This window comes from Eucyclogobius newberryi, unplaced genomic scaffold, assembly GCF_026437365.1.
Source record: "Eucyclogobius newberryi isolate DKJ021-1_F unplaced genomic scaffold, fEucNew1.0.hap1 SCAF_21, whole genome shotgun sequence".
In the NCBI taxonomy this organism is placed as follows: domain Eukaryota; kingdom Metazoa; phylum Chordata; class Actinopteri; order Gobiiformes; family Gobiidae; genus Eucyclogobius; species Eucyclogobius newberryi.
Genome location: NW_027315846.1, coordinates 14886276 through 14912799, shown reverse-complemented (window position 1 = coordinate 14912799; position 26524 = coordinate 14886276). Strand labels below are relative to the sequence as shown.

The following is a 26524-nucleotide window of genomic DNA, read 5'->3' as shown; positions in this document are numbered from 1 at the left end:
ACAAATATGATTTGTTCTGTTCAGACGGACCATGCACGTCCCCGATTGGTTAATCCAACTGTCAATCGTGGCCATAACTGGAGATAAAATTGGTGGCCAGACTGATATCAATCTTTCACAGAGTCAGTCACATCATTTTGGAATTTCCAGGCAAAACAACACCATCTCCAGGAAGAGAGTGGTGTCAGACCCTTTATCTGAAAAACCTGAAAGACCTCAGTGAAAAGTAGTGGAGGGTGAGATAACAATACATTTTTGTGCTTTAAGATGCTATTTCCATGGAGACAAGCAAGTTCACCCATCAGGACAAGTGACAGGTCAGATCAGAGGCGAGCCAGTTCACAGTAAGCTATTTTTGAGCAATAAAAACATCTGAAATTCAATCAGTGCAAGGTAGATAAGTGAGTGTTTTACTATGCATCATTTTAGGCAAAGCAAGAACATCGCCATGGAGACGAGACAGACAGCACCGAGCAAAAAAAGATGAGATTGTGACGGCCAAACAATACGTGAGGCCTTCTCTAAAACCCATGTTTGCAATGGTCAGTAAAAATGCTAAACAAGGCCGAAAAGTACACCTATTGCTCCGAAACTTCAATATTGAAGATGGATGTGTTTGGATTCTCCACTAGATACTCAACACACATTTTCTTGTGTATTCCATTAACTGCACAGCGCTATGCTCAATCGGTCAGAGCTTCGGCTCGTCATTGTTGCAGTATTTTAATCACTCGGGAAATGGCAGCAGGCAGAGGACGGTATAGAACAGAAAATGATAGCAATGGTTCAATATCCTGTAGACAATCACATACAACATAAAAAGCCATTAATCTTCTATGTTTGAAAAGCACGAAATACTGTGGGCTTTATTGGGTTTTGTAGTGGAAATACCACAGTTCAAATTCAGGGCAGCCATTTCTCGTTACCATATACGGCTCAAACAACCTTACAAACCTTACATATTCACGGGTTTCAGTTTGACCATTCGAAAGCTATGATACTTCAAGTTAAGTCAAGTTAAATCAAAGCTTTGTTTGAACACAATCAAACTGATTTGTTGCACATGAAAGATTGGTAAACCCTAAACCTGTGCAATGGTTTATTCTTTTTGGAGCGAAAGTACAGACAGTGTAGGCACATTGTATTTGGCCCAGGAGTTATCAATTATAGATGGACATCCTGCTGGTTCCTTTCACCTCAGCGCTGTTCCTTGTGTCCAGCACTGCAGGTCTACGATGATGAGGAAACACAGAAACACAAACATCAAAGCCTTCTCCTGCCGACACACTGGACACGGTCAAACCAGAGACTACATTTGTACTCTACGACTTTCAGTTTCCATCGTGGACTTCCTGTAGTTTTAGGAGGCTTGTAATAACTTTTTTGATCACATTAAAAGTGTGATTCTGATTGGATGATTGCCAACCAAAACATGTAAACATAAAAACACATTTTACATCACGCCAGAATGGGATTGAAAGTCACAAATGTAATGTTATAGAAATGAAACAAACAATCTTCCCCAAAATGTGATGAGTTACTTCTCACGGTAAAATATTCAATGTTTTCTCGTTTTCAATCTACTGCGTTTGCCAGTTCCTTTCTGTTTTAAAGGTCGTACAAAGTGCAAGTTTAATTTCGTTCGTGGGAAAACTTTAATTCTGGTAAAGGTCATCAAATTTCAAATGGCAAAAGAGCATCATTTATCTCACAATTGTACCTATAAATGTGACTCAACATCTTTCATCACGCCTTTTGATTCCATGCTGCATTGCAAAGGCAGTGGAGAGTACGGAAAATTGACAAAATTGAGTGAAATTGGGTACTTATTATCTGTTTTATCTGGTGATAAAATTGCATTGCTCAATCTTATCCAATTTCATAGAGATCAAGGAACTGATTCTGCCTTTTGCGGGTCTAAATTTGGACTCTAGAATTAGCCGTTATTGGATACGATTGTAGCTTTTGAGTTTTTGTAGCTTGTTTTGTCAGAGGAAGAATAAGTCAATGACAAAACTATATATGTATTAAATTAGATACTTTCTGTTAAGGCTGTAGTTTGACTTGTATTGATTTGTGATTTATTGATTACATTATTTTTATATTTATTGTACACGTATACACTTTCAACCAGGAACAAGATAAGGTATACATATTTATTAATTGACCAGGTGAAGGCAAAAGCCAAGGTTTATTGAGTCTACGCATCACTCAACAAAATAACTATATAATACTGGACAGAAATGTACACAATATGATCTACAAGCAATCCAAATTATTCTGCTTAATATTTTCCATCAATATCTTCTTCAAGACACCTTTAAACTGTAATAGAAAATTGGCATTTCCCCCCTTTAAAAAAAACATATCACAGCAGCTATTCCTTATTAACTCTTTACTTGATAAACAATTTTCCTTCAGTGTAATTCTCAAATGAGGTCTGTTCCCATTCAATTATATATAAATAAAAAGTTAAAAGACTACCATTTAACGTTTGTAAGTGTAATAACTTGATTATTGAGCATATCAGTATATTTTGTTTTCTTTCATTGTATGCATTCATTGTTTTCAAAGTTCACAGTGATTGTGTAATCGAGTCTTTACTGACAGACCGCCCTAAGGACCAGAGCCTGATCATAGCCGATATCCTGGTGTGGTGCCGCTTGTTGTTCCTGCAAATTAAAGTTTTACAAACTAAATAAATGCATATTGATTAAAGGAAACCCCCTCTGGCTCTGACCCCAGTATTCATATAAGGGAAGCCTGTCAAAATTGTGCAGGAGTATTTGGGAACCCAAATTTGACTCCAAGTTGACCTTTGAATCCCAGGTTGACGAAGTGTGCAGTAAAGCATATCTATCAAAGGATGCACTTAAAAAAAAAAAAAAGAATATAATGTGGTGGTTTTGTGGAATTAACACTTTCTTTTCTTTGATGTTCAAAGAGTGTGGTCAAATCATTGGGATGCAATGATATCATGGACCTGGTTAAAAGAAGCTCCTGTTCACCCACTGCCCTCACAGTTCAAGGCCCTGCCCTCTGGCAGGCGCTCGACTCTGCTCAGATGTAACACCAATAGACAAAAAAAAACCTCTTAAAGCCCCACAGCTATTGGCCGCCTCAACAACTGGCTGCTGGACAATTCTGCACTCCCTGCGTTGAGGACGACAGCTAGGATTCCTTCTGCTCATCTTCAAATATCCTTCCTTTAGGCCGTGAGGTTGAAGTGTTTTACAAAATGGATTTGAGCTCTAACAAGAAATGCAAGCTGGCTGACTCAAAATCAAGTGCATTTGTGGTAATAGGGCTGGTTCTGTTTTTTGTGTTGTTAATGTGCAAGGCAAATAGACTCAATCACCTTTTAAATTGTGTAGCAGTGTGGACGTGTGTTGTTAGTGCTCTGGCCGTCTGTACGACTGTGTGCTGGTCGAGTGTGTGTTTTGTGCTTTTACTCCATGCAGCAGGTATGAATATTACAATCATGTTTTCAAATTGAATGTGCAGCTGGGCCCTTATCAGACACACGTTTGTAGTGCCGCTGTTTGCTCGGGCAGCGCCTCATCACGCAGCTGGGGGCATCTTCACTGTAGACCGGGTGTGCGTGTCCCCGGTGGTCCTCTAAATCTATGGGTCAGTCCAAGCCTAGTATAAAGCCCCTGTACGGCTCTCAAAAGTGGTGTGTTTCCTGATGAGCTGTGGCGAGCATTAAGTCTGTGTTTTAAAAGAATACATTTGTTTGTGGGTAATGGTGCCCGAGTCCAGCAGGCGTCCAGCTCATCCTCTGCCATTTTGCTCACCCCTGTTTTCTGCATTGCAGTCTCCCTGCTTTCTGCTACAGGACTGTGTTATTTTGTCCAAATATGTTGGAACGAATTAATTAAGGATTGTGCCGTAATAGCACTAGCACGGCATAATTGTATTTCTTTTGAAATTAACTTGCTAAAGGAACCAACCTCATTTTAATCAATCCAAACTGCAAAAAACTTACAAATAAATTATGCTTAAAATGGAACAACTTGTCCTCTTATCGATGTACAAAGCTGTGTCTGATACTTGTTTATTCATTCTAAAAGCTAAAGTTTACCCTTGAATGCTAATGGGATCCTAACAAAAAAGAAGAAAGAAAGTGTTTTGCTGCTTGCGCTTCATAGAAAGACGGGCAGTGCGATCGGTGTTGCCTCAGGTGAATACTGCCGTTGTGTCCTTGTCCTTCACCCGACTCGCCCCGGTGTCTGTGAACATTGGTGATTGTGTGTGTGAATGGGTGAGTTGTTCCTTGATGTAAAGCGTTTCGAGTGCCTTGATGGTAAGCGCAATATAAATGTGACCATTGAAGTGGATCAGTGGAGTCAAAACTGTGCTCCTGACCCGCCTCTGGGAGTCAGTTCAACCTGTGGCTCTTCTGGTGCTGTGGTGACGTGTTAGACAGAGACGACACACTCACGATCAGGGATGATAAAGACTGATGGACACGTGCCTCTGTTTGTTCATCACACTGTAATACAGCCTGCCATTTACAGCGTGCTGGTTCCTACTGCAGCTTTTAAACAAATCACCAGAGAGTTTGTTTCCCTCCCTCTTTGTCTCTCTCTGACTGTCTCTATCCCTCCCTCCCTCTCTCCCTCCCTCCCTCTCTCTCTCCCTCTCTCTCTCCCTCCCTCTCTCTCTCCCTCTCTCTTTGTCTCTCTCTCTCTCTCCCTCTCTCTCTCTCTCCCTCCCTCTCTCTCTCCCTCTCTCTCTCCCTCCCTCCCTCTCTCCCTCTCTCTTTGTCTCTCTCTCTCCCTCCCTCTCTCTCTCCCTCCCTCCCTCTCTCCCTCTCTCCCTCCCTCCCTCCCTCTCTCCCTCTCTCTTTGTCTCTCTCTCTCTCCCTCTTTGTCTCTCTGTCTCTCCCTCCCTCGCTGTATCTCTCTCTCTCTCTCTCCTCCTCTCTCCCTCTCCCTCCCTCTCTCTCTCTCCCTCTTTGTATCTCTCTCTCCCTCTCTCTCCCTCCCTCTCCCTCCCTCTCTCTCTCTCCCTCTCTGTATCTCTCCCTCCCTCTCCCTCCCTCTCTCTCTCTCCCTCTTTGTATCTCTCCCTCCCTCCCTCCCCCCCTCTCTCCCTCCCTCCCTCCCCCCCTCTCTCCCTCCCTCCCTCCCCCCCTCTCTCCCTCCCTCTCTATATCTCTCTCTCTCCCTCCCTCTCCCTCCCTCCCTCTTTGTCTCTCTCTCTCCCTCCCTGTATCTCTCTCTCTATATATAGGAGTCTATATAATACTGGTAGTTATTCCTTGCTAATAACAAGCTGGTTAGTATTTGATTTCAATGAAATAACTGGAATTAACCATAACAAAATCAAGATGGTTTTGTCAAATGAAAACCACACATGTGACTGATATCAGAGCCTGGTCTAAAAACAATTAGTATTTTACATGATCTGTTTAATTAAAACAGATCATGTAAAACCCATAGCACTTTTTTTTTTTTAATTGTCAATTAGTTGTCAATCAAACAACTGCCTCGGCCAAGCCACCCCTCAGACCCCTCAGACCCACCTGTTGGACATCTGCCTATAAACAAAGAAATGACAGTTTTTTTTTAATTTCATTTACAGATATATTACATACTTTAACAAAAATTATACTTTTTATAAAACCCAAATCAAAACTTAATGACATTTCTAAACTGGGAATTATGTAATGGTCAACATTCTGACGACAGAGCTTTATGGTTTCTCCTGCTTACATACGAAGCTCAATTGGATTGCCTTATTGCTGTTTTACACATCAGGTACAAGTGTTAGCTGCACAGGTCAGTGTTGCTTAACAAATCTTTTCAATGAGACTTTAATTCCTTCTAGGTTTGGAAGCAGACATCTGTTTAATTCTGCATATGCAAACTCTGAATTCTAATACAACTACTCACTGCCCTGGGCCTTTAACACTTACTCAATGTCTTAAAAGGAAACAGTCTGTGTATATTGTCTTGGAAGGATGCCGACAAAAGAGAAGGATTTTGCAATGGGGGATGCTGTTGCAGAAAGGCCTAAGGCGAGAGATTAGAGGAGACGGTGGCGGAGCTTAGTGCTGCCAGATACAAACTTGTCCTCGCTCTTCGTATATCATTAGTTCATTCATGTTTAGCTTTTTTGAAACTCGCATCAACTTTCCATGCCATGTTGTTTGGGGTGAACAATGAGTGATCTTTGGAAAGTTTGGAAGATTATGTAGGTGAAAGGAAGTATCCCAAACGCAGATCATGTTTATTCCAAAACAAATGGGTATTTTTCAAGAAGCTACAAATATCAGTTAGAGTAATTTGGTTTCAGTGACTACCAACAGAAGTATTTTCTAATCATTATTCATCTTCATTTTTCTTTATATTATTTGTTCTACTGCTGTTTTTGTACTTTGGCATTACAACATCATAGACATTATGGGGCTGTGTTTTTTTGTTTTGTTATTAATGAAACGTGGTACTATTATACTACTATACTACGATCAGGTTCCTTTTGGTTTACCTCTAAACTATTTAATTTAATCTTTATATGAAATGTCACGGGAAACAGATGAAAAAGGTCAATAAAAAAGATGCTAGATGCAAATTTTAAACAGATAAATTGTATTTTTTTCCCCGTTTTGCTCCAATTGTCAAATATAATTCAGAAACTACTAGATCAACAAGACTATATGTTTAGTAGAGCTCGGGATTGAACATCGAAAAACATTATTGTCAACATGTGAAAATTGTCCACAGAGATGCATTGGCCAAAACAATATAACGAAACAAAAGAGCTATGGAACGACCCGATGAGCTGCTGGGTAAATACCTTTCTCAAGCAAGTACATTTGAACACAAAGTTTAGTCTTTAGCATCCTCAAATCTTCATTGGTTTTACATTTCCACAACTGAAAATTCGATGATGTGACAACTAGATATAACAATAACTGAAATACTGTGATATTGCCAAATCCCTCACAATAATAACATTGTGGGTTGTCAGAATTTATTGAAGAACAAGCTTCTTTGCTTAAATGCGTTGTTTTGTTGCAGCTGCAGCCAAAAAAACAAAGGGAACTATATCGATCATGATCCTTTGCTCCATTTCAGTGAGGACGACATGAAGAAATGACTGTTATCAAGCACTTTCTTATGATTCTTCAATTCTTTGGACTAAGACTCACAACAAAGGCTTTTCTTTGCGTTTTAGAAGGAAAAAGTAGCATATCTACTATATTGTCATAAATAATATGTGATATCCAACCACTTGATTTGCATATTGTTACATCCCTACTGACGACACAAGCCTGATCTCGATATGGAGTGTGCAGGGCGTCCATAAAACATCAAAAAGAAAAGTGCGACAAACTCAAAGCAGCTAGAAGAAGGAGGAGAATGAAATGGAGATGACTGTGAGCTTCCAAAGATTGCTGGCTCAGTCATCTTGTGCCTATCATCCCCTCCTAATGTACACGTTCTCATTCAGAGCACAACATGACTTAAAACCATGTAAAACCTCAGTCGTTTTCCTAATCATTTTCATAAGGATCTCTGCAGAGAATGTATATTAACACCAAGCGGATATCTTGTAGGAAAAAAAGACAAGAGATACCCTTTCTATTAGATTAAGGCAGAGTGCTGAAACTTCATATTAAATCGAGATAAACTTTGAAATATGTCCTTTTTATGGCCGACCAACTGCTCTTTTATCCAAGCATAACAAGAAGCAGCAGCCATCAAGTGAAGTGTAGTTGGCATAAAACCTTCTGAGTGCATGTTTTTGGTTTAAGGACATTAATTAAACCAATATTAAGATGGAAACTATGCCCTGATTCTGAATAAAGTTACACAAAGCGATTTTTACCATTCACTTTGATCATTTAGTGCACTGGTGTCTCGCAGTGTACTCCTGCTGAGAGAGTGACTCCGTGGCCAGTGTAAACAGCAGGGGATCATTAAAGAAACACATGGAAATGCGCCAAAAGTCAGCACAATTCTGCACTCTTGAATTATTTCATTTTCAAAAGTCAATAGATGACAATAACAAAACTTTTGGCAGCCTCACTGTAGATAGATTGGGGTCCTAACCTAAATTATAGTCTTTCAAAATTCTTCTCAAGAGCACTTTGCCCATCAATCAGGTCTCGCCGCCTGACAGGTTAAAATGTGGGCGGTTAACGCATTACATTGACCAGTGTTGTGGCTGGCATTTAGTTAGCGAAAGAACTCTGAAAATGTTGTGGTTTGTCTGCTAATTTATTCAAATGAACAGTATTGGCTGGAGGAGAAAGATGAAAAGAAGAAAACACGGCTTACTTTGGAAAACACTGCTACATCTTTATTATTTCTAAAGTATATTTTTGCCAGAGTTTTGTTCACAGTTCTCAACTCAACTCTCCCTGATGACAGTTCTTATTAGCAGCATTAGTAGTCCTTCAGAGTGGCATACATACAGTACATTCTCCAGAGACGCTGTGGCAGGAAACGTGAGATAATTCCTTTCCCTATAAACATTCCAGGTGCCAATGTGAGCCATCCATCTCGGTCAAATGCATACGTATCACTCAGGGCTTGTTACCCAATAACAAGAAACTCTGGGGACAACTTCATTTGAATCACGTTGTCAAAAATGAAATTGGAAACTCAATTACAGGCGCATGCAGGAACTGTTCAGCTTATTTAATGCATGCTACAGTGTCATTGAGACGTAATACAGTTCTTAACGGTTGCAAAATGATGACACGCCTCAGCAGTTCTGCATGGGCCTAGTGATGAAAAACGGCCTGTATTACTATTCTGCACTTCAATGATATGAGGACCAACGGGCAATGTTTGGTGGCTCATGTTTGACGAATGAAAAATAATGCTAATATCGAAATCCTTGTTTAAATTGTACACATGGATTAACAAATGATTCCCCCTGACACCTCTGTTTGAATGTCTTAGTGATGTCGAGGCTTGGTTTGGTCTATGGGCTCAGCTGAGGTCAACACAGAGCCCAAAAAGTCAAACCGTTTTAACCTTTAAATGTTTTGAACAACTCGAGCAGGCTTTTATCTCATCTCGTTTAGTCTGCCGTGCTGCACTTTTTCTAGCGTCAGCCAACATGCACTTTCCCGCTTACAGTTGGTCGAGAATTCTGCCTTTTAGCCTTTTATCTGGAATCAGAAAACAAGAGCCAATAAGTCTGATTAAATTCCGTTTCTGCAGAGCTATTTTTTGTTTTTAAAGCTTTAAACTGACTGGCCCCACATCCAGATTTACCACAAGGGTTTAATCTTAAAATAAAATCTCTCTGAACAAATCCTTCCGTACTATCTAAGTAGATTGTAAAGATTGGTGCGTGTAGGTGCTAATTTAAGGGCTGATCTTTATGTCATCATTTTGGAGAAAACGACTTTTTGAAATTACAACATCCCATGTAAATCTATGGATAAATCAATGAAACATCTATAGCTGTAGATTGGACAACACTGTTATTTCCAGGTGAAATCTTATATGTTGGGAGAACAAAAAAAGAGAACGAGATGAGTTTTGCCAGTAGTTTCAGGCCTTAAACAACAGCGAGGGCAATGATGTGGTGAAAGTTGTTTGGTTGAAATGAGCTAAAGATACTTGCTAAACCAAACTAATGCTTGAGGTGGCATTCATCCCTCCATTTGTCTCCTGCTCTCTTTCCACAGTTTTTCCCCTCCTCTGCAGGGGCCCGGTTTGATGGATGGGCCCTTAGGGGACGTCCTGGTGCTGCCGTGTACCTAATCGTGGTGAAGCTCCATTAGCGGGCCACAGGAACTTACTGTAATGGTTAGGGAAATGGGCTGGGGAAGGAACGCTCACCTATTCTAAGGCGGCAATCCATGGGGATTACTGCCCGACATGTTCACACCACAGGGACAGTGTTAACAGTATAAGTGTGTCACAAATAGTTTGTCAAATGATGATGGCAAATGTCCCTGTCCAACCAAAAGCGACCAGCAGAGGTGGGCAATGTAACAAAATTGAATTAACATTGTGAGTGTGATTTTGAAGACAGGGACGTCACCAGATCCTTTTTACTGACACAGGAAATGGACACCAGTGATAAGCTGTATGTGTAAAATACTAAGACAGCGTTTTTAATAAGAGCTAAGTTGTTGTAAAAGACTACAAGTAATAATTATACCTCATAATTAAACCTCATAATTAAATCTCAACTGAAACGTTTGAAGTGATATTTTAACACTGCAAAATTACCCAAATACCATTTTTTTTTGCACTAAACTTGTGTGTTGCAAAACTGTTCATGTCATTTTGTCTGTCACTTGATTGTTTCCATGCCAAAGAAAATAAATATCTAACGTAAACTATTGCATTCATTTTCTTATATTTTTGTTACACTTATGATATTTTAAAAAGCTTTCCCAATATTGTGCAGCCTTAGACCTCCAGCCCCTCTCCAAATCTGTCCTGCTGGTGGGACACAGCTGGTGAAAGACCCTTGTCCCTGGTGCAGTCAAAGCAGGATCCTAGCCCTTTTTCGGAGTCTCTGAGATGGGCATATAAGCACCGAGTCACTTACAGGCTACAAATTGGATTGCTTGTTGGCCCAGAGACTGATGAGTTAATTAAAGTAGACGGTTCGGAGAAGGAAGTCAGACAAGGGCCCATTTATTTATCCCGTATTGACTACATCTCCATGCACTTCACTTGGCTTGAGTAATCGCCCTTCTGCTTTAGATAAACATTTAAAAGGGACAAAATACACATTGTCAAAATTTCAGATGTTATGAAATCAATAAACAAAACTGTGGATATTTGGGGATAAATCGTACATTTAGTTCAGAATTGAAAAGCTGGGAGATATTGCAACTCAAGATGGATGCATGTTAACGTATAAGCAATTGAATTTGTAGTAGTTAAGATAATCAAATTGGTTAATTTCCCGAAATTCTCTGCCAGCTTGGACTCATTCAACCTTAGGAAGTTTAAAGGGGACATATAGTGTAAAAGTTGTATTTTATTGATGAATGCATGTTTGAATAATCCTGTATTTTCCTGTATTCAAGGTGTTTTTAATAAAATCCCTGTTTCCACCTTTGCAGTGAATTGCAGTGAAGTCCTATTAATTAAATAAATAAACTGCAATTCTCTCCAACTTCAACTTTTTCGCCAAATCATTACACAACCCATCCAGTAATATTTTAGTTTTTTACATAATAGGGACCAAATTGAAGCTTTGAGATCTTTGCTGTATTCATAACAATTACCACTAGCCTAATTAGCATGTATTTTTTGAAATGTGGGGGGGGGGGGGGGGGGGGGGGGGCGAACGCTCTCGTCAAGTGTACTTGGCGTTGTGCTCGGCGCTTGCTGCGAAGGTGGGTTGGAAGGTAATTCGAGCCCAGTCTGTGACAGGTGCTGTGGGGAAAAGTAAGTGGGGCAGAGGGGGTGGTGGTGGTTAAAAACAGGGAGAAATGCATGGTGGGAGCAGCGCGTCAGGCCTGCCGACACGTATTAGAGCGTACAGGGCGATGAGGTGGGTGCTGCGCCCGAGAGCCAGGTGCTGCTTAAGGAGGCAACACCATGGTTAAGACCTGTTTTTACTATTCATATACTGGCAGCACTTTGCTAGAATATCAAGCTGTATGAAATAATATACGTATTCACCATAGTTTTGCTTTCTTAAAGTCTCCTGGGGAAAATATTTCAAGTGTTGCCTATGTTTTCACACAAGGTTTCTCAAATGTATGAGATAATTACTGCTACTGTATAGATTCACAACCACAGCCCCATTTAACAATCAGCGCAGCTTTGAAGATGATAGAGTTCAAGAGTAAATGGTACATCTATCACACCACAAATTCACTAAAAGTAAGTAGCTCATTCGAGCATAGACCATAGCACTGATCTGCAGTCAAACGCTCCTGGTTTGTTTATGAGGCATTACATCAAACTACAAAAGTGTCTACAATCTGCCAAGAAATTAATCATTCTTTAGAAGTCCGTATTTCTACAAACACAATTCTTTAAAAACAAGCAGCTTTTATGACCAACAAAAACCTTTTCATTGTTCCCATTTCCCATAATTGTTCATAATGTATATTTAGCAGACAATAGGCAAGACAAATTTGTTTGAGCAATTTTTTTTTACATAAAATGGTTAATTTGTTTGTCTAATATCGACACAAATGCATGGATAAGTCATGAGTACATTATTACCCCTAGATTTGTAACTGGATTTGTAGGTTTTAGAGAGGGAGACTGTAGGCGAATGACACTTTCTCGTCTCTGTTTATGTGGTCCAAAGATTTACACAACATCGGCAACATACCTAAAAGCAGGGTCAGACGTGACGCATACACCAACGTCGCATCGGGGACAGACTGCTGTGCTAAATCACAATTGAACGATTCATTTGTTTAAGTCTCAAAATGCGTTTCCCTGTTCGATCTGCTTTGTTTTATCACCAGCTACACCGGCTCTATTTCATCGCTCCTCTGTTCCTCTTTCCCATTATCTGTGGTTTGTTCTCACACGCATTTACATTATTTGAAAAGCGAACCCAGATCCTGCAGCAAGGGTCAGGTACTGCTCACAAAAGGTGCACTATCCACAGATCCGGCTTGTCTGGTTATGTTTAAAAGCAATACTGGGGAACATTCTTGGCAAAAAATAACCTTTAACTCTACTTGTTGCATACACTTATTTTTGCCCCAGAAATAAAGTACAATGCATAGTTGCTAAGCACAAGAAGTAATACAAACTTTCCATTTAAGCTATTTATTAAGAAGTTTTCCTCTAGATTATTCTGCAAGGTAATATGTAAACAAATAAAATGTAAATACCATCATACAATTTCCTGAACAAGTGCACTGAGCCCGCTAAACCACCTTTAATTGAGCATGCAGCCCACCAGCCTCTCAAATGTAAGTGGTATTTTCGGTTGAATGACCATTCATTAATTAACAGTAAATTGAGGAGTCTTGTATAAATGATGCTTCAGCCCGTTAGCTTCATGCGGAACACAGTGAATATACATACCCCTCTTCTTATCGTGATGCCCCACTATGATTGAATTTAGCTCATGGTAAGCAACTCCTGGCAGAACATTTCTCTTGGTCATCCGTTACTTGATTATTCCTTTTAATGTAAGTTTAGCAGACTGCGGTAAACAAGTCAGGGAACTTTGTGAACGGAGGAGTGAGAGGAAAGTAAATGACCCAAGTGGCATTTTCTGCAGCTGCTAGATATTTAAAAAGCCCCAAATAATACCGAAATGGTTTTGATATGAATTCAAATACACAGTTTGGTTGCTTGGAAGTACTGAATATGCTGGTTACGATGAAAAGTTAATATGTAATCAAATGTCAAACTTAACATTGTATATTGTATTTTCACTTTTAAAATGGCAGAACACCGATGGAGCTGAGAGTGTAAACATTTGCAATTATTAAAGTAGCGCAAATGTTATATATATATATATATATATATATATATATATGTGGACCTCTCATAGGGTCCACATTCCAATGGCAACACATTACGCACTAAAAGCTTATTAATATGCAAGAAAATACTGCCATTATTCTTATTCCCTGACAATAATTTCCCCAGGTTGACAGTTGGCCTGCAGTGCGTCTGCATGTAGCCCACAGGAAATCAAATCAGCGGCATTAATCTAATAGTGGCGCTCTTTGGTGGTTGACAGAGAGGCATATTATTTCAGCCCTGAGCTTTGGACACGCTTCATTCCAGCACCCGCACTAATGACCTGCCGCACTGTGCCACATGTAGTAGAACTGTGGGACCCTGTGACATGTGACGCACATTCAGACGCGACACAAACACCGCGCACATGTCAGGACCTCAGATTGTACTTCTGATGGACGGGAAATTCCCATATTGTAAGTCCCTATTCAGTATATTAGATGCTGGTTGGTATTGCATTGTTTAAGTCTATTTATATTTAGTTATTTTTTTCATAAAGAGATGTACAAGCTTTATCTCTTTATTATTGAAAATGGTTTAATAAGCTACTTATTAATGCTCTTATACATATTTTGTCCATAATTCATTTGGACAAATACCAGAAAATGTCTTATAAACACATAGCTAGTGCTTGTTAACAGCTTATACATAGTGTATTATTGACTTTATTTAAAGTGTCACTGTCATTTTCAAAATTAACATTTACATTACATAAGATGGCCTTCTTCCCAATGGAGGATGTAAGGAAATGGAAAGAATAAAGCTGAATTCACACTTGGTTTGGTCCTGGTTTGAGGCCAGTTTAATCCAGATGTGGACTTGGTTCGTCCTCCTGGTTAAGGTCTAGGTCTGGTCCAGGTTTGATTTTGTGTCAAGCCCCCATTAAGTCTCGATTTTGGTGTGATATGTCTATTATAAGAATAGAATATCACATTTTCAAAGTGCTGCACAGAACGAATAACATTTAAACACAAAGAAATTAACATTTGCTCTATCAGTGGACATACACATAATAAGGCCATAAAACAGTAAGCAAATACTCAATAAAAAAACAATAAAAAAGTAATAAAAAGAAGACACAGGGGATGTGAGTAGGTCTAAAGACGAGACTTAAAAAACACTGTGGAGAACAATTTCTTTGATAGATAATGGTTATTGGGACATATCACTCAATTACACCTAAACAACCTCCCCATAACAAGCACAGTAGACATATAGAGTAACAGATAGTGCACTTACCCATGGTGCAGTTGGTGGTGAAGTGCGGCTCGATGGTGGCGGTGTCGTCTTGGGGCACCCTCTGGTCGTACCCGCCTGAGATCCTGAACGGCGCTCCTCCGTGCGTGCCCAGGGTGAGGTGGACCACTGCCCAGCTGCCGAGGAGGGAGAGGAAGAGCAGCGTGAGTGAGAGCAGCAAACACCACGGCTGACAGAGGAAGGCCCCACAGCCCTGACAGTGACGGGGCGCCGGGGTGAGCGTCACCCTGGTTTGCACCCTGCGATCTCTCGGCACTGCTCCGGGACTCAGCGGGGACGCCTCCTGCATTTTGTGATGTTCTCTCTGTTCCTTTGTGGTGTAGTGGCGTGGCATGCCCCCCCTTTGAGACCACCGCGGAGTCGCTAAGGCTGAAATTGAAAAAGGTGTGAAGGAGGATTTATAAATGGAGTTCTAAAGAAGGTCCAGAGCCGGACACACAGAGCTGGAATGAACCGCAGTCCCACACCAGACTGGTTTTGTTCTTCCCTAATTTTATTAAGCAAATTGAGCAGATTTTCTCCTCTCTTACGCATCAATAATTCTGTCCCTCCCTCTTCCTTTTCCTCTCCACCCCTTGTTTTTGTCCGTCCCTTACGAGGAAAATATCAGTGGTAAACATGAAAAACGACTTGACTAAGAATCTACTGAAATCTCCACAGTATTTTCAGAGCATAAAAACTGCTGTTGACAGTTTCGATGTTACAGTGCATGATTTGGCACTAAAAGCCCAGATTGTCAGGAGTAAAAACAGATGCGCCACTGCAGATGTATGTAAGATGAAAAAGACTCCAACATATTCATGCTGTAAACTCTGTAGAGATTCAACATAAGGGATTCAGCTGGAGACTGCCCTGGACTGAAGACACGCACTGACAGTTGTCAAAACAAAGCAGGCGCTGTCACCGCTTGTCTAGATAATGATAATGATGAATAACAGTTGGAGGTGAGCTAAAGTTTGCAAAATATAACCTTAAAGCTGCATTATCCAGTTTCCAAACGGTGAAAGTCTATCTATCTATCAAACTTGTTCCTAGCTGTCATAAACCAGTAGTTATCATAAATCATGAAGAATAAATCATTACATAGTTTCTTTCATCGGTATTCAACGTGAGCCAATAATAAACTAGAAATAAATAAATAGTAAAAGTACAATGCTGTTTGAAAGTTTATGAAATGTGACACATATCCAGTGCCAGTCAAGCACATTATTTCAGCCATTATTGTGCATTAAGCATGGCTCACAGATGAAAAGAAATATAATTCATACAGACATACACGCCTTTGTATGTACCACATGTATTTTAAAAATGTAAACTAATGGCCAGTATCATGTTCTTCCTCCTCCCAATTCACCAGCTTAAAAACCAAATTGTCTTGCAAAGTGTAATAATGTGCAGAAATCATACAATAAATACATATTCTTAGATCAAATTTGGCCTGACATACATAGTGTTGCAAAGAACTGCATAACCAAAAAACAAAGGAGAGTAAATCCTAATTGCATGCTTGGCACAAAAATAGTGATGACAACAACAATTTATGTAATTATAGTATTTAATGTGTTAATCCACTAATACAGCAACAAAACTTAATGTATTGTAATTGCCAAGGCTATTATTCATTATAGCAAATGACTGCCTTTCAATTAAAAACGTTTATTGGCAATTAGTTGCAGAGTGTCTTATGGGTTTTGTTGTATTTTGTTAAAATAAATTGCACATACAGAGTTGAATTTTTGTATTTCCCCATGACTATTCTCTGACTTTGAATTCTAACGTTTGTCAGCTTCTAAGGTTTTTGTCCCGCCCAGCTCTTGTCCTCTCACCTGGTCGACAACGCCACAGTTTATAAATCAGATGTGAAGTGATGCTTTCTGGTGCAAGAGCGATGCCCGGAGGAAAGGGCCCTACTCCTGCCATGTCTTATGTAATAATAAGGAAATGAATGATAAATGATGTCAAAACATTATGGACATTACCTGCGTTCAATGTCCAAGTGGAAAGGTTGCTCGTGGATTGTATGTGGAGTACAACAGTATTTCAGTGAGGTTTTTTCATCTAATTTGTTTATTCATTCATTTGAAGTGCGCTGATCAAATAATCTGCCAAAAAAATGCATAGTAGAGAAGAAAAAAAACATATATAAGTCGCACTGGAGTAGAAAACGAGGTTGCAAGTGTGAAAATAACAAATAATATCACATATAAGTCGCTCCGGAGTATAAGTATAAGTGTATAAGTAAAAACTGAAAAAAGGTGCGACTTATAGTCCGGAAAATACGGTATGTTATGTTTCTCACCACTCTCTACCTCTTGTACTGTTATACCACCAAAAAGACTACAACTTCCTGTGAGACTGAGAGCTACTACTATACTATTATTCTTGACTTCTATCAGTCTTGCATTTGCTCATACAGCACGTGGCAGAACCTCCTACAGAGAAGTTACACAGTGCACCTTTAAATATGATGTGTGAACCCATTAGCATCTTATTAATATGTGCCGTTTGAGGCTAATCAAAACAGAACTGCAACTGATTTGGCCTATTCAAAAGTGGATCTGGTTAATTACATTATATTACAATTTGGCTCTAGACACAAATAAAGCTACATTTTGAGGAGATCCTCTCTTGCAGATACTTTGAATTAGATGGTCTCATCCAAAACCAACTAATTCAAAGTAAACAGAGTCAACTCGATGTTTGAGTGATGAGCAGTGAGAACATTTCTGCTCTTGTACAAAAACATGATTTCTTTCAGAATCAATACGCTTTCTACTCTATCAATAGTAAATGAGACTATTAATCAATAAGGTGGAGTGTGTTCACTGTACTGTTATGGATAATGTTACAAACGCTACACTCACAGCGAGAATATCTGCTTTCGTGGTATTTTTAAGGTGAAAAATCATGTAATTGAAGGTAAGATGGATATGTTTAGCGTCAATATCGTGGAACATTCCGGGCAAAGCAACAACATACAGGGAAATATGCAGTACAAGCAACAACATACAGGGAAATATGCAGTACGTGTCATGTGTTTTCATACAAAACCCTGAAAAAACCGAGGTCATTGTGCTTGGCCCTAAGCATCTACGAGACAATCTATCTGAGCAGATAGTCACACTGGACAATGTCAGTGTAGCCTCCAGTTCTACTGTAAGAAACCTTGGAGTCTTATTTGACCAGGAGCTCTCATTTAAAGCTCATATAAATCAAGCTTGTAAAACAGCCTATTTCCATTTGCGCAACATACCCAAAATCAGAAGAATCCTGCCTAAAAGTGATGCCGAAAAACTTATCCATGCATTTGTAACGACTAGATTAGACTACTGTAACTCCCTGCTTGCAGCGTGTCCTAAAAGCTCCATAAAAAGCTTTCAACTGGTTCAAAATGCAGCAGCAAGATTACTAACAGGAACAAAAAGAAGAGAGCACATTACGCCAGTGCTGAAGTCTCTTCACTGGCTCCCCGTCGAGTCTAGAATCAAATTCAAAATTCTACTCTTGACCTACAAAGCCATAAATGACATGGCCCCATCCTACCTCAAAGATGCTATAGAACCATATCATCCAAACAGAGCTCTTCGCTCTCAGAATGCACCTGTGGACCCAGATGCCCCTCTCCTGGTGAAGTGGTCCCTGCCCCGTGTGGACGGTCCCTCATCTGCCTGAAGAGTGGCTCCAGTTCGCCTCAGTCGGTCCCTCATCTGCCTGAAGAGTGGCTCCAGTTCGCCTCAGTCGGTCCCTCATCTGCCTGAAGAGTGGGTCCAGTTCGCCTCAGACGGTCCCTCATCTGCCTGAAGAGTGGGTCCAGCTCGACTCAGACGGTCCCTCATCTGCCTGAAGAGTGGGTCCAGTTCGCCTCAGTCGGTCCCTCATCTGCCTGAAGAGTGGGTCCAGCTCCAGTCTCCCTCGTGTCCGTCTGTCCGTCTGTGAGAGTCGGATCTCTCCTTCACTGGAACTCCTCCAGGTTTCTACGCTTTTTCCCAAGGAGTTTTTTTTGTAGTTTTTCCTGGCCGAGAAGGAGAGTCTAAGGACCGAGGGCCCTGGGACATCGTCCCTCGCCACCACAGACATTGTCTGACTTCATCGCCACCACAGACATTGTTGATTCGGCCCTCAGAGGCGACTGTTGTTGTGAATTTGGGCGTTACAAAAATAAATTGAATTGAATTGAATTGAATACAAGCGGTTGTTTGCGGTTGTTTTTGAGCTGGGATCAAACCACTTTACCACCTGAGACGTGGTTCCTTTGGAGTTTTCAGGTGCGCCCTAATTACGTCCATTTTCATAATAAGAAGTTTTTGTTTCCATAGAAAAGCAGCAACCCACTCAGCCCAGCGAATCTTGGCCAATTGACAATTCTCATTTCATAAGGTTATTCATTTATGCTTCCCTCAGTGCGCTTTTCTGCTCTTTTAATCTCCAGCTCCTGTGTGTGTGAGTGTGTGTGTGTGTGTGTGTGTGTGTACGTGTGTGTGTGTACGTGTGCAGGTTGTCTATGCCCTAACCACATTAAGCCTTATTTGTCTCGTGGGCTCTGGTTTGCATTAGGCGAGTCTCATCCATCAGGATAAACAATGGATGAAGGATTACAGCGCATATTCCTGCAAATGCCTTCATAATGACGCCAAGCTCCGAGCATGCTGTCAGTCCATCACCATTTTGGTCGCGGATACAGATTTGTCCGCGGTCAAACTGTTGTAACTGATGGGAAAAGAAACGACTATGGTGGACACATTATTTTGGAAATCCTCTCCCCTCTGGTGCTGGTTATTATTATGATCTGAGTCACGGAAAGTAAACAACAATATTTTTTTACCGTTAAGTATGATCTAATTCACGCACAGACATTTCCATCGATTTCTGTGATTTAAAGGCATTCCAAACGTAACATTTCTATTTCACCGCGCTATTGGTGCTTTCAACGTGAAATAAAAGTGGTAGGTCCTGTTTTCAATAAGATGGAAGAAAAAGGTGATTAATTTTAACCCCCTAACACCCAGTTCAATATGTGTGTAATCACTTATTCCAGTAGTTAACCACTCGACATCATCCTGATTTAACGTTAAAGGCCTTTTATGTTTTAATGTTATGTTAAACCCAGCAATAGAACTGATTACTCTCTTAAATAAAAAAACTTCCCTGGAATCCCACAGATCCAGTCAAACTACAGTGATGTTATTTACCTCATATTTTATGTTATCTTAACTTTGCCCTCTTTTTCTAGATTATTAGCATACAGTCTTTAGTTCAACAGGAGCAATGCCACCGAGACTAAAACAGATGGTACAAACTGGGCCAGTGAAAATGTTATCTTAAACTTTCAACGTTTATAAAAAACTGCACAGCATAAATGTCAGATTGAATCCATTGGGGATATTTAGCCATTGCACTGCCATTGTGGGAAACACATTTGTCAAATTAGTTCTGATGACCCAGTTGGGAAACTTTTCTACCCAAAATCTAATACACAACTGTAGTTCTCAAAACACAACAAAATGCTAAATAACTTCTTTCGATAGTCATCTCCAGAATACATAGTCATTTTAGGCCCACTGAACAGAAGATTATGAAAGCAAACACTGTTATTTAGCTGACGCATTAACACACCCCCTCCACAAAAGTACACGGACCATCCAACCTTAGCTATACGTTTTTTTGTGCACCGTTAACTTTGTACCCTGCACTTTACGCTCAAGTTTGGAAACTGCTAATAATTCTTCCCTCTCCCAGAACCACAGTCACGGATCTGTTGATTAAAAGTCAAGTGGATGTTTTTTTAAGGGGGCAAAATTGATTAAAATTATGCTGTTTTGGGCTTCTGGGAGTTAGGGACAGTGTTTTTTCTTGCGTGTTTTTTTTCCTTTTTGCTGTGATTGCCGCTAAATCAGAATTGCCTCTTAAGCTCCATTGATTCTTGGGCACTCCAAACGGCATAGTACACAACATGCACCAGCCAATATGTCAAGAGCAGTGCAGATTAGATTGAGCGGTCCGACGTGGCCCATCCAAAATGAACGCCACTTCCTCAAACTGCACCGGGTGAATTAGAGTGTCGAGAGAGAGAGAGACAAAGGCCAAATGAGGTGCGCTCCGCATGGATGACTTCTACGTCTGGGATATATTCTTAAAAAAGTTCAGGGTCGTGCTTCCAGGCTAAATTAGAGGGTTAGGGTCAAAACAACAGCTTTCTTCAAACACTGTTCCCAACTGGCAATTTATCTAAGGCTCCACTTTTCTCTTTCATAATAGCACTGTGGGTAAATACGTTCAAAGGCTCGATTCTAAATGGGCATTGTAGTTTGAATATGAGTCGCTGTTAAGTAACTGTTATATGTTAATTAGCCTTTAGGGACATTAAAGTGCACCTTAATCATAGGATGAAAGAAAAGTGATGCAGACAAAAAGAAACAAAAGATATTAAACGTTAAACATGCACTGAGTAACCTTTCTAGTGAAGGTTACATTTGAGTGCTTCCATGGAGATGTTTATGCCTTGCCTGGAATGTTCCACGGTATGGCAAAAAATGTATGTCCAGGATTACTATTGGATTACTATTGCAACGACACATCATCAGTAGGGTAAAACTAACCTGCCTCACGACGGTCTGATCCAACCCACGTTCCCTAAGGCTTCCTTTGCACGCTGCACATTCCGTACTATCGACAAAACATCAATTTGCTGTCAAATTTGGGTGGGAATACTCGTCTTTTTTAAAAATTTAAACTTGATTATTTTAAAGAATTATTTACTGCTACCTCAACTGACCCTGTCTTTGATTGTACCTCTTGTATTGATCGGCCTGAAGTACCTTGCTAACACATTATAAAACTGCACATCATGATAGGAATTACTACATTGCTTCTGTAAATGCTCTGAAAGCCCATGGGAGCAGTATGAGAGTAGAGTTGAGTGCACTTTTTAAAGATCTAATGTATATTTCAATACAAAAGGTTCAGCTTTTGGAGAATAAAGCCAGAAAGCCAGCCATGAAGGCATTTTTTTTTTAGAGTGCGTGCGTATGTGTGTGTAATAAGCACCCGCCATTACAAGGAATGATTACCAAAAATAACATATGCATCTTAACATTGTGATCAATCTATATACTAATTACACAGTGAAATATTATGTTAACACCATAATTCTCAACACCAAATAACAAATGCCTCTTGAGTGCCAGGCATCCAGAGCATTTGGCATCTTTTGGTAAACATCATTAATAAGCAATTGTGTGTGAACTCAGTGCTAGAGGTTGTAGAGCGGGCTAAGTGAATTCAAACAACTGGGACTGTAGGTCTTAACATGTTTTAGAAGTTTTATGAAAGCATTCGGAAACAAAAAAAAGTGAGGTTAAGACGTATTCATGCCGGCATAAATCCTTTCATAGATAAACGAGCGCTGAGGGCAGTTTGGCCATCTGGAAGAGCAGGGTTTCATCATCAGTGTCGGCCGCAACAAAACCCAAAAAAATATTGCATTCGGTTTGATCGTACATTAGGGTGGCCAGCTGGCTCCATGCGCAAGTGTGTGCATGTGTTTTAGATTAATATTGCAGTTTACAATCAACAAAGTATAAAATGATGCTCTACTTATGTAATAGTTCAATACGGAGCAAATTCTGATAATACATCCAAGGAGACGCAAAGGCCTTGTACCTTACGAAACAGATTAGTACAGAATAGTTGTATTGTTTCCATCTTGCAATTGGTGATTCTGCAGTAAATGCTTCAATAATTGAGACACTAAGCCTTTCTTATGTAAGACCTGAATTTGTCCCATGGCGCCAATAAAGTTCTTCCTATTTAAACTCATTTCACAGTGCTTTCAGAGACTGTACACACAGCCTCACTTCATATTACAACCGGATTCAAAGCGGTAATCTTTAACCACTGAGACACATAGGGTTTGTTGCAAATAACTGAGGTAAAATGGGGGCAAATCATAATCATAATCTCCAAAACAAAATGATTAATTTCAGTGGATACATTCAAATGCAATCAACGTTATCTATTCTGCAATCAAACGACAGGCATCTCAATAATAGATTTGTATTTGGAGACCGACATTATTTCAGGGTCATATGGGACACATTGTAATAAGTGAGTCATACTTAAAACTCCAACGAGCACGGATTCCAGCTTTTGACTAAAACATGGGCTAAGCATCCTCTAAGCCTCTGAGTCACCAGTCAAGCCAATGTCAGAGCTAAGTCTCCAGCTCCCATCAGAAATGTGATTGACAACACTTCACTCCGGGCCCTCGATAAGCCCGCCTTCTTCACGAGTCCAGCAGTAATAATGTTATCACCAGCGAAGGCCTGTAGGATAACTTACCTCGCATTCTCTGAAAAAGTCATTTCAATGTCTCAAATGCAGCTAAACTGACTAAGACGACCAAGATAAGCTTATCATGACAAGGGGCTGCATGGAAGGGGCTTTGGACAAGACAAATAGCGTAAATGGAAAAGTCGTACAGAAAAAGAAATGGTCCGTGACATGGTAAAACAATCATGAGCAACGCTGTACAATTGAATGTCAAGAGCTCGCACGTGATCAAAGGGCTCAAAAACTGCAGCGTTAAGCAAGTATTCTAGATTTAGTTTAAAAGAATGAGGGAAAAAAAATGCAAAAGAATGAGGGAAAACAATAGATAGATATTAACATTTCAAAAAACTAAATAATATTTAGTTTATTTTCAAGTGACCATGCTTGAGATATAAAAACATACTTGGTAAATGTAAAAAGGTCCTTTATTTACAGCGGGCCAACTGTTTTAAAATCATTGGAATGGTAAAAAGTCCTCAACAGGCCATAACAGGAAAAGGTCATGTGACTGAAACCCCTGAAAAAATAAATAAATAAGGCATTTACTACAAAGGCCACCAATATAATGCAAGTGTTTGTTATGGTGTGCCTGATTGGTAACAAACCTGCTATATGTTCCATAAGCACCATAATGGGCTGACAGAGCTGGTGTGCGCCCTGACTCTGACCCTGTCCACTCCAATCAGATTTGCTCACATGGATGTAAAAGGTGGAGCAACAAATGACATGGTGGTGGTTGCAATGTGATTTTCAGTAGAATATTACGCGGGTGCGTACGGGGAGCACGGTGTGCCGTGGCCCGCGCAGGCAGCAGGGCGGGCGTCGCCGTCGTGAACACGGCTGGTGCAGAAAAGTTGGAAAAGCTTTTTTGCAGCATGACGCGGCGCAGCAAATGATCAAGAGATTTGGCTCGAGTAACGTGCTATGCACTGCCCGAAAGAAGGACCAACACAAACCCTGAATGAGGTTTTGACAATCACAGGACACGTGAGATTCTCACGTGTCCTGCTTCTGTCATTCTGACAGCACGTCTAAGGTCTAAACGCAGGATATTGACAATTACAGGTTTTGACAAGAAACATTAGTTTCTCACTCTCTCATCCTCTTGAGACCATCTCAATGTGGTCATTTCACAATTTGGGTTGAATGGGACGGTCGTAGGGCCTCTAGGGCCCGTGGACCATGTGGATTGAGTAAACAAACATGAGTGACAGGTGACATTATTTGGAGAGTTCATAACTTCTACTGATAAACTTACCAAAGGATGTTCAGAGATGTTCACTAGAGGTGAGCAAGGTCTATCAAGCTACTATCGTTTTATCAACGCGTAAAATTTTGTGTGATGCCAGCAGTTTTTTTTTTTTTGGGTCTTTTGGGGGTGGAGGGGGTCCAGAGAGAGCTGGTTTGAGATGATCCCTAACTCTTACTTGAGTCAAATTTAGTTTTATGATTGATAAACGATTTGAACATGTGTGTTTCTTGCACTGCTCCTTCAGATATGATTTAGTTTGTATAATTTTTGTACAAGTAAAATTCAGTCTTACTTTTCGCAGACACTTGCCTCAATGAGCTCCCATTTTGTCCTGTAGTTGTTCTGCTTTAGCTTTGAAGATGAATAAACCCTCTGAGCTACTGCTACACTCGACAACCACACATTAATGAATCGTTAGATCGGTCATGTTGTTTTCATGTCGTTGTCTATTCTAAGAGAAACTTTACTTACTTACTTACCATGTTCTAAATGCCTCTTTTTTCAGTTCATTTGCTCCTTATTTATGCCCTACACTTTTTTGCAAAACATTGGTTAAATTATGTAGAAAAGTTATTTTTGTCAGCTTCATGGTCCTATCGCATGGCGCGCTCTTCTCTGTGTTTCGTCTGCTGTAAATATTGTGCACTTGCTACGCTGGCGCGCTCACTTTCTACATTCAGCCAATCAAACATCAGTTCAACAAAAATAACCGATGAGACAGCGGGTAATGAGAGCCAGCATCCAATCAGAAATAGAGAAGAGCGAACGTCACGGACAACCAGAGCAGCCAATCAGTGCTCAGAACAGAGGGTCAACCTCAGCTCTGCAAAGATGACGCTTTTTCACATGAAACTGCTGCTGTTGAATAGAAAGCTGTGATCTATGACTTTAAAGAGTTTAAAAATGAAAATAACAGAATAATTAACCTAAGGTCAGTGTGGGTCTCGTTCCCAGAGCACCCGCACCTCAAAATCACTTTACCTGCAGAATTAAACCAACCTGTAACTGCGATTGCAGCATTTTCGGCTTACATTAAGAAAAATATACACTGAGAAGCAACACATTTCTGTAGTTAACGAATTTATTGATATATGGATTTTGTTATAATCTTCAAATTACCAAATTCCCCCATTTTAAGACTCTATACGCCCCGGGGCTTTTGGAAAAACATCCCAGGCTTGTGCCCCGTAAGCCGCTCCACCGATGGGCTTTGCCAACAGAAAAGTCCCAAAACAAAGGATTCCTCTTCGGTAACGTCCCCAAAGACCCCGTTTGTCACTAAAAATGGATCATTGTCATCGGGTGAGACCAGTGGACTTAAAGAAATCACTCCAGTGCTGAACTGTTTGTTTCAGGTAGTTAGCAGCTGGCTAATGCTAGTCCAAACATTATTGTGTGGCTATGCGAATAAACGTTAGCCGACTTGCAGATAGTTTTAACGAGCCTAATTTCAAACGGTTTGGGTGTTACATTTTAGGATCAGACAGTCACTCCACTCACAGACTCCGTGCTCTTGTGGACAAGGAAGCTTGTTAATGTCCGCAAAAGTTTGTTGGGGCAAGTTGTAACTGCTTTTAAGTGTCAGCAACTCGCTGCTGGAAATGAGCATCAAAGCCCAGGACTTCTTCTTGTAGTATCAACCCTTTCATTTTCAGATTTATGCACTGTTTTTCATGACTATCTAAGGTGATGTCTTCAATATGGCTGTGACAACATATAAATTACTCAAAATGACACCCATGAATAACTGTAGATCATCATTTTACATTTTGTTCATTGTAAATCTCAATATTGATATATAATAGAAACAGGAGACTTCCTGTTCAAAACTGCAGAACTGATAAGCCCCGCCTTCTCATCGTAGCATTTCACCGTAACAAGCAGCTGATTGTAATTTACAAGTGACACTGAGTCTTAATAATCACAACTAAGTACAGAGATGTGGGTGTGGATATGGGGTATGTGAAAACAGGAATTGTCTGAGCACTCAAGTCTCAGTTGCAGGACAATATGAGATTACTCATCATGCAGGAATGAATCAAAATACAACTCTGAGTGAACTAATGATGAGGAAACACTGCTGTAACAAGGTTAAAATCATTAGAGTCGATTTTGCATAATATGTCTCTTTTAAGGAGAGAAAGATAATCAGTTCAAATGTGTGTAATCACAAAGTATGTATCGGTGATAAATATGAGCGTAGTTGCAGTTCCTGTTTTTTAACTGGTTTTCTACTATTGTTTAC

At 40.2% G+C, this 26524-nt stretch overlaps 1 protein-coding gene and 1 long non-coding RNA gene across 2 annotated transcripts in view; both read right to left on the bottom strand.

Annotated features, from left to right (window-relative positions):
- LOC140370691 (uncharacterized) overlaps nucleotides 1-26524 on the bottom strand; it is a 592343-nt gene that overhangs the window by 233381 nt on the left and 332438 nt on the right. The window lies entirely within an intron of this gene.
- The window catches only part of alk (ALK receptor tyrosine kinase), a 424897-nt gene that overhangs the window by 86456 nt on the left and 311917 nt on the right, over nucleotides 1-26524 (bottom strand). The window contains exon 5 of the mRNA XM_072457605.1: nucleotides 14682-14815. Within this exon, the coding sequence (XP_072313706.1) occupies nucleotides 14682-14815 (134 nt within the window). The remainder of the gene's footprint in view (nucleotides 1-14681; nucleotides 14816-26524) is intronic.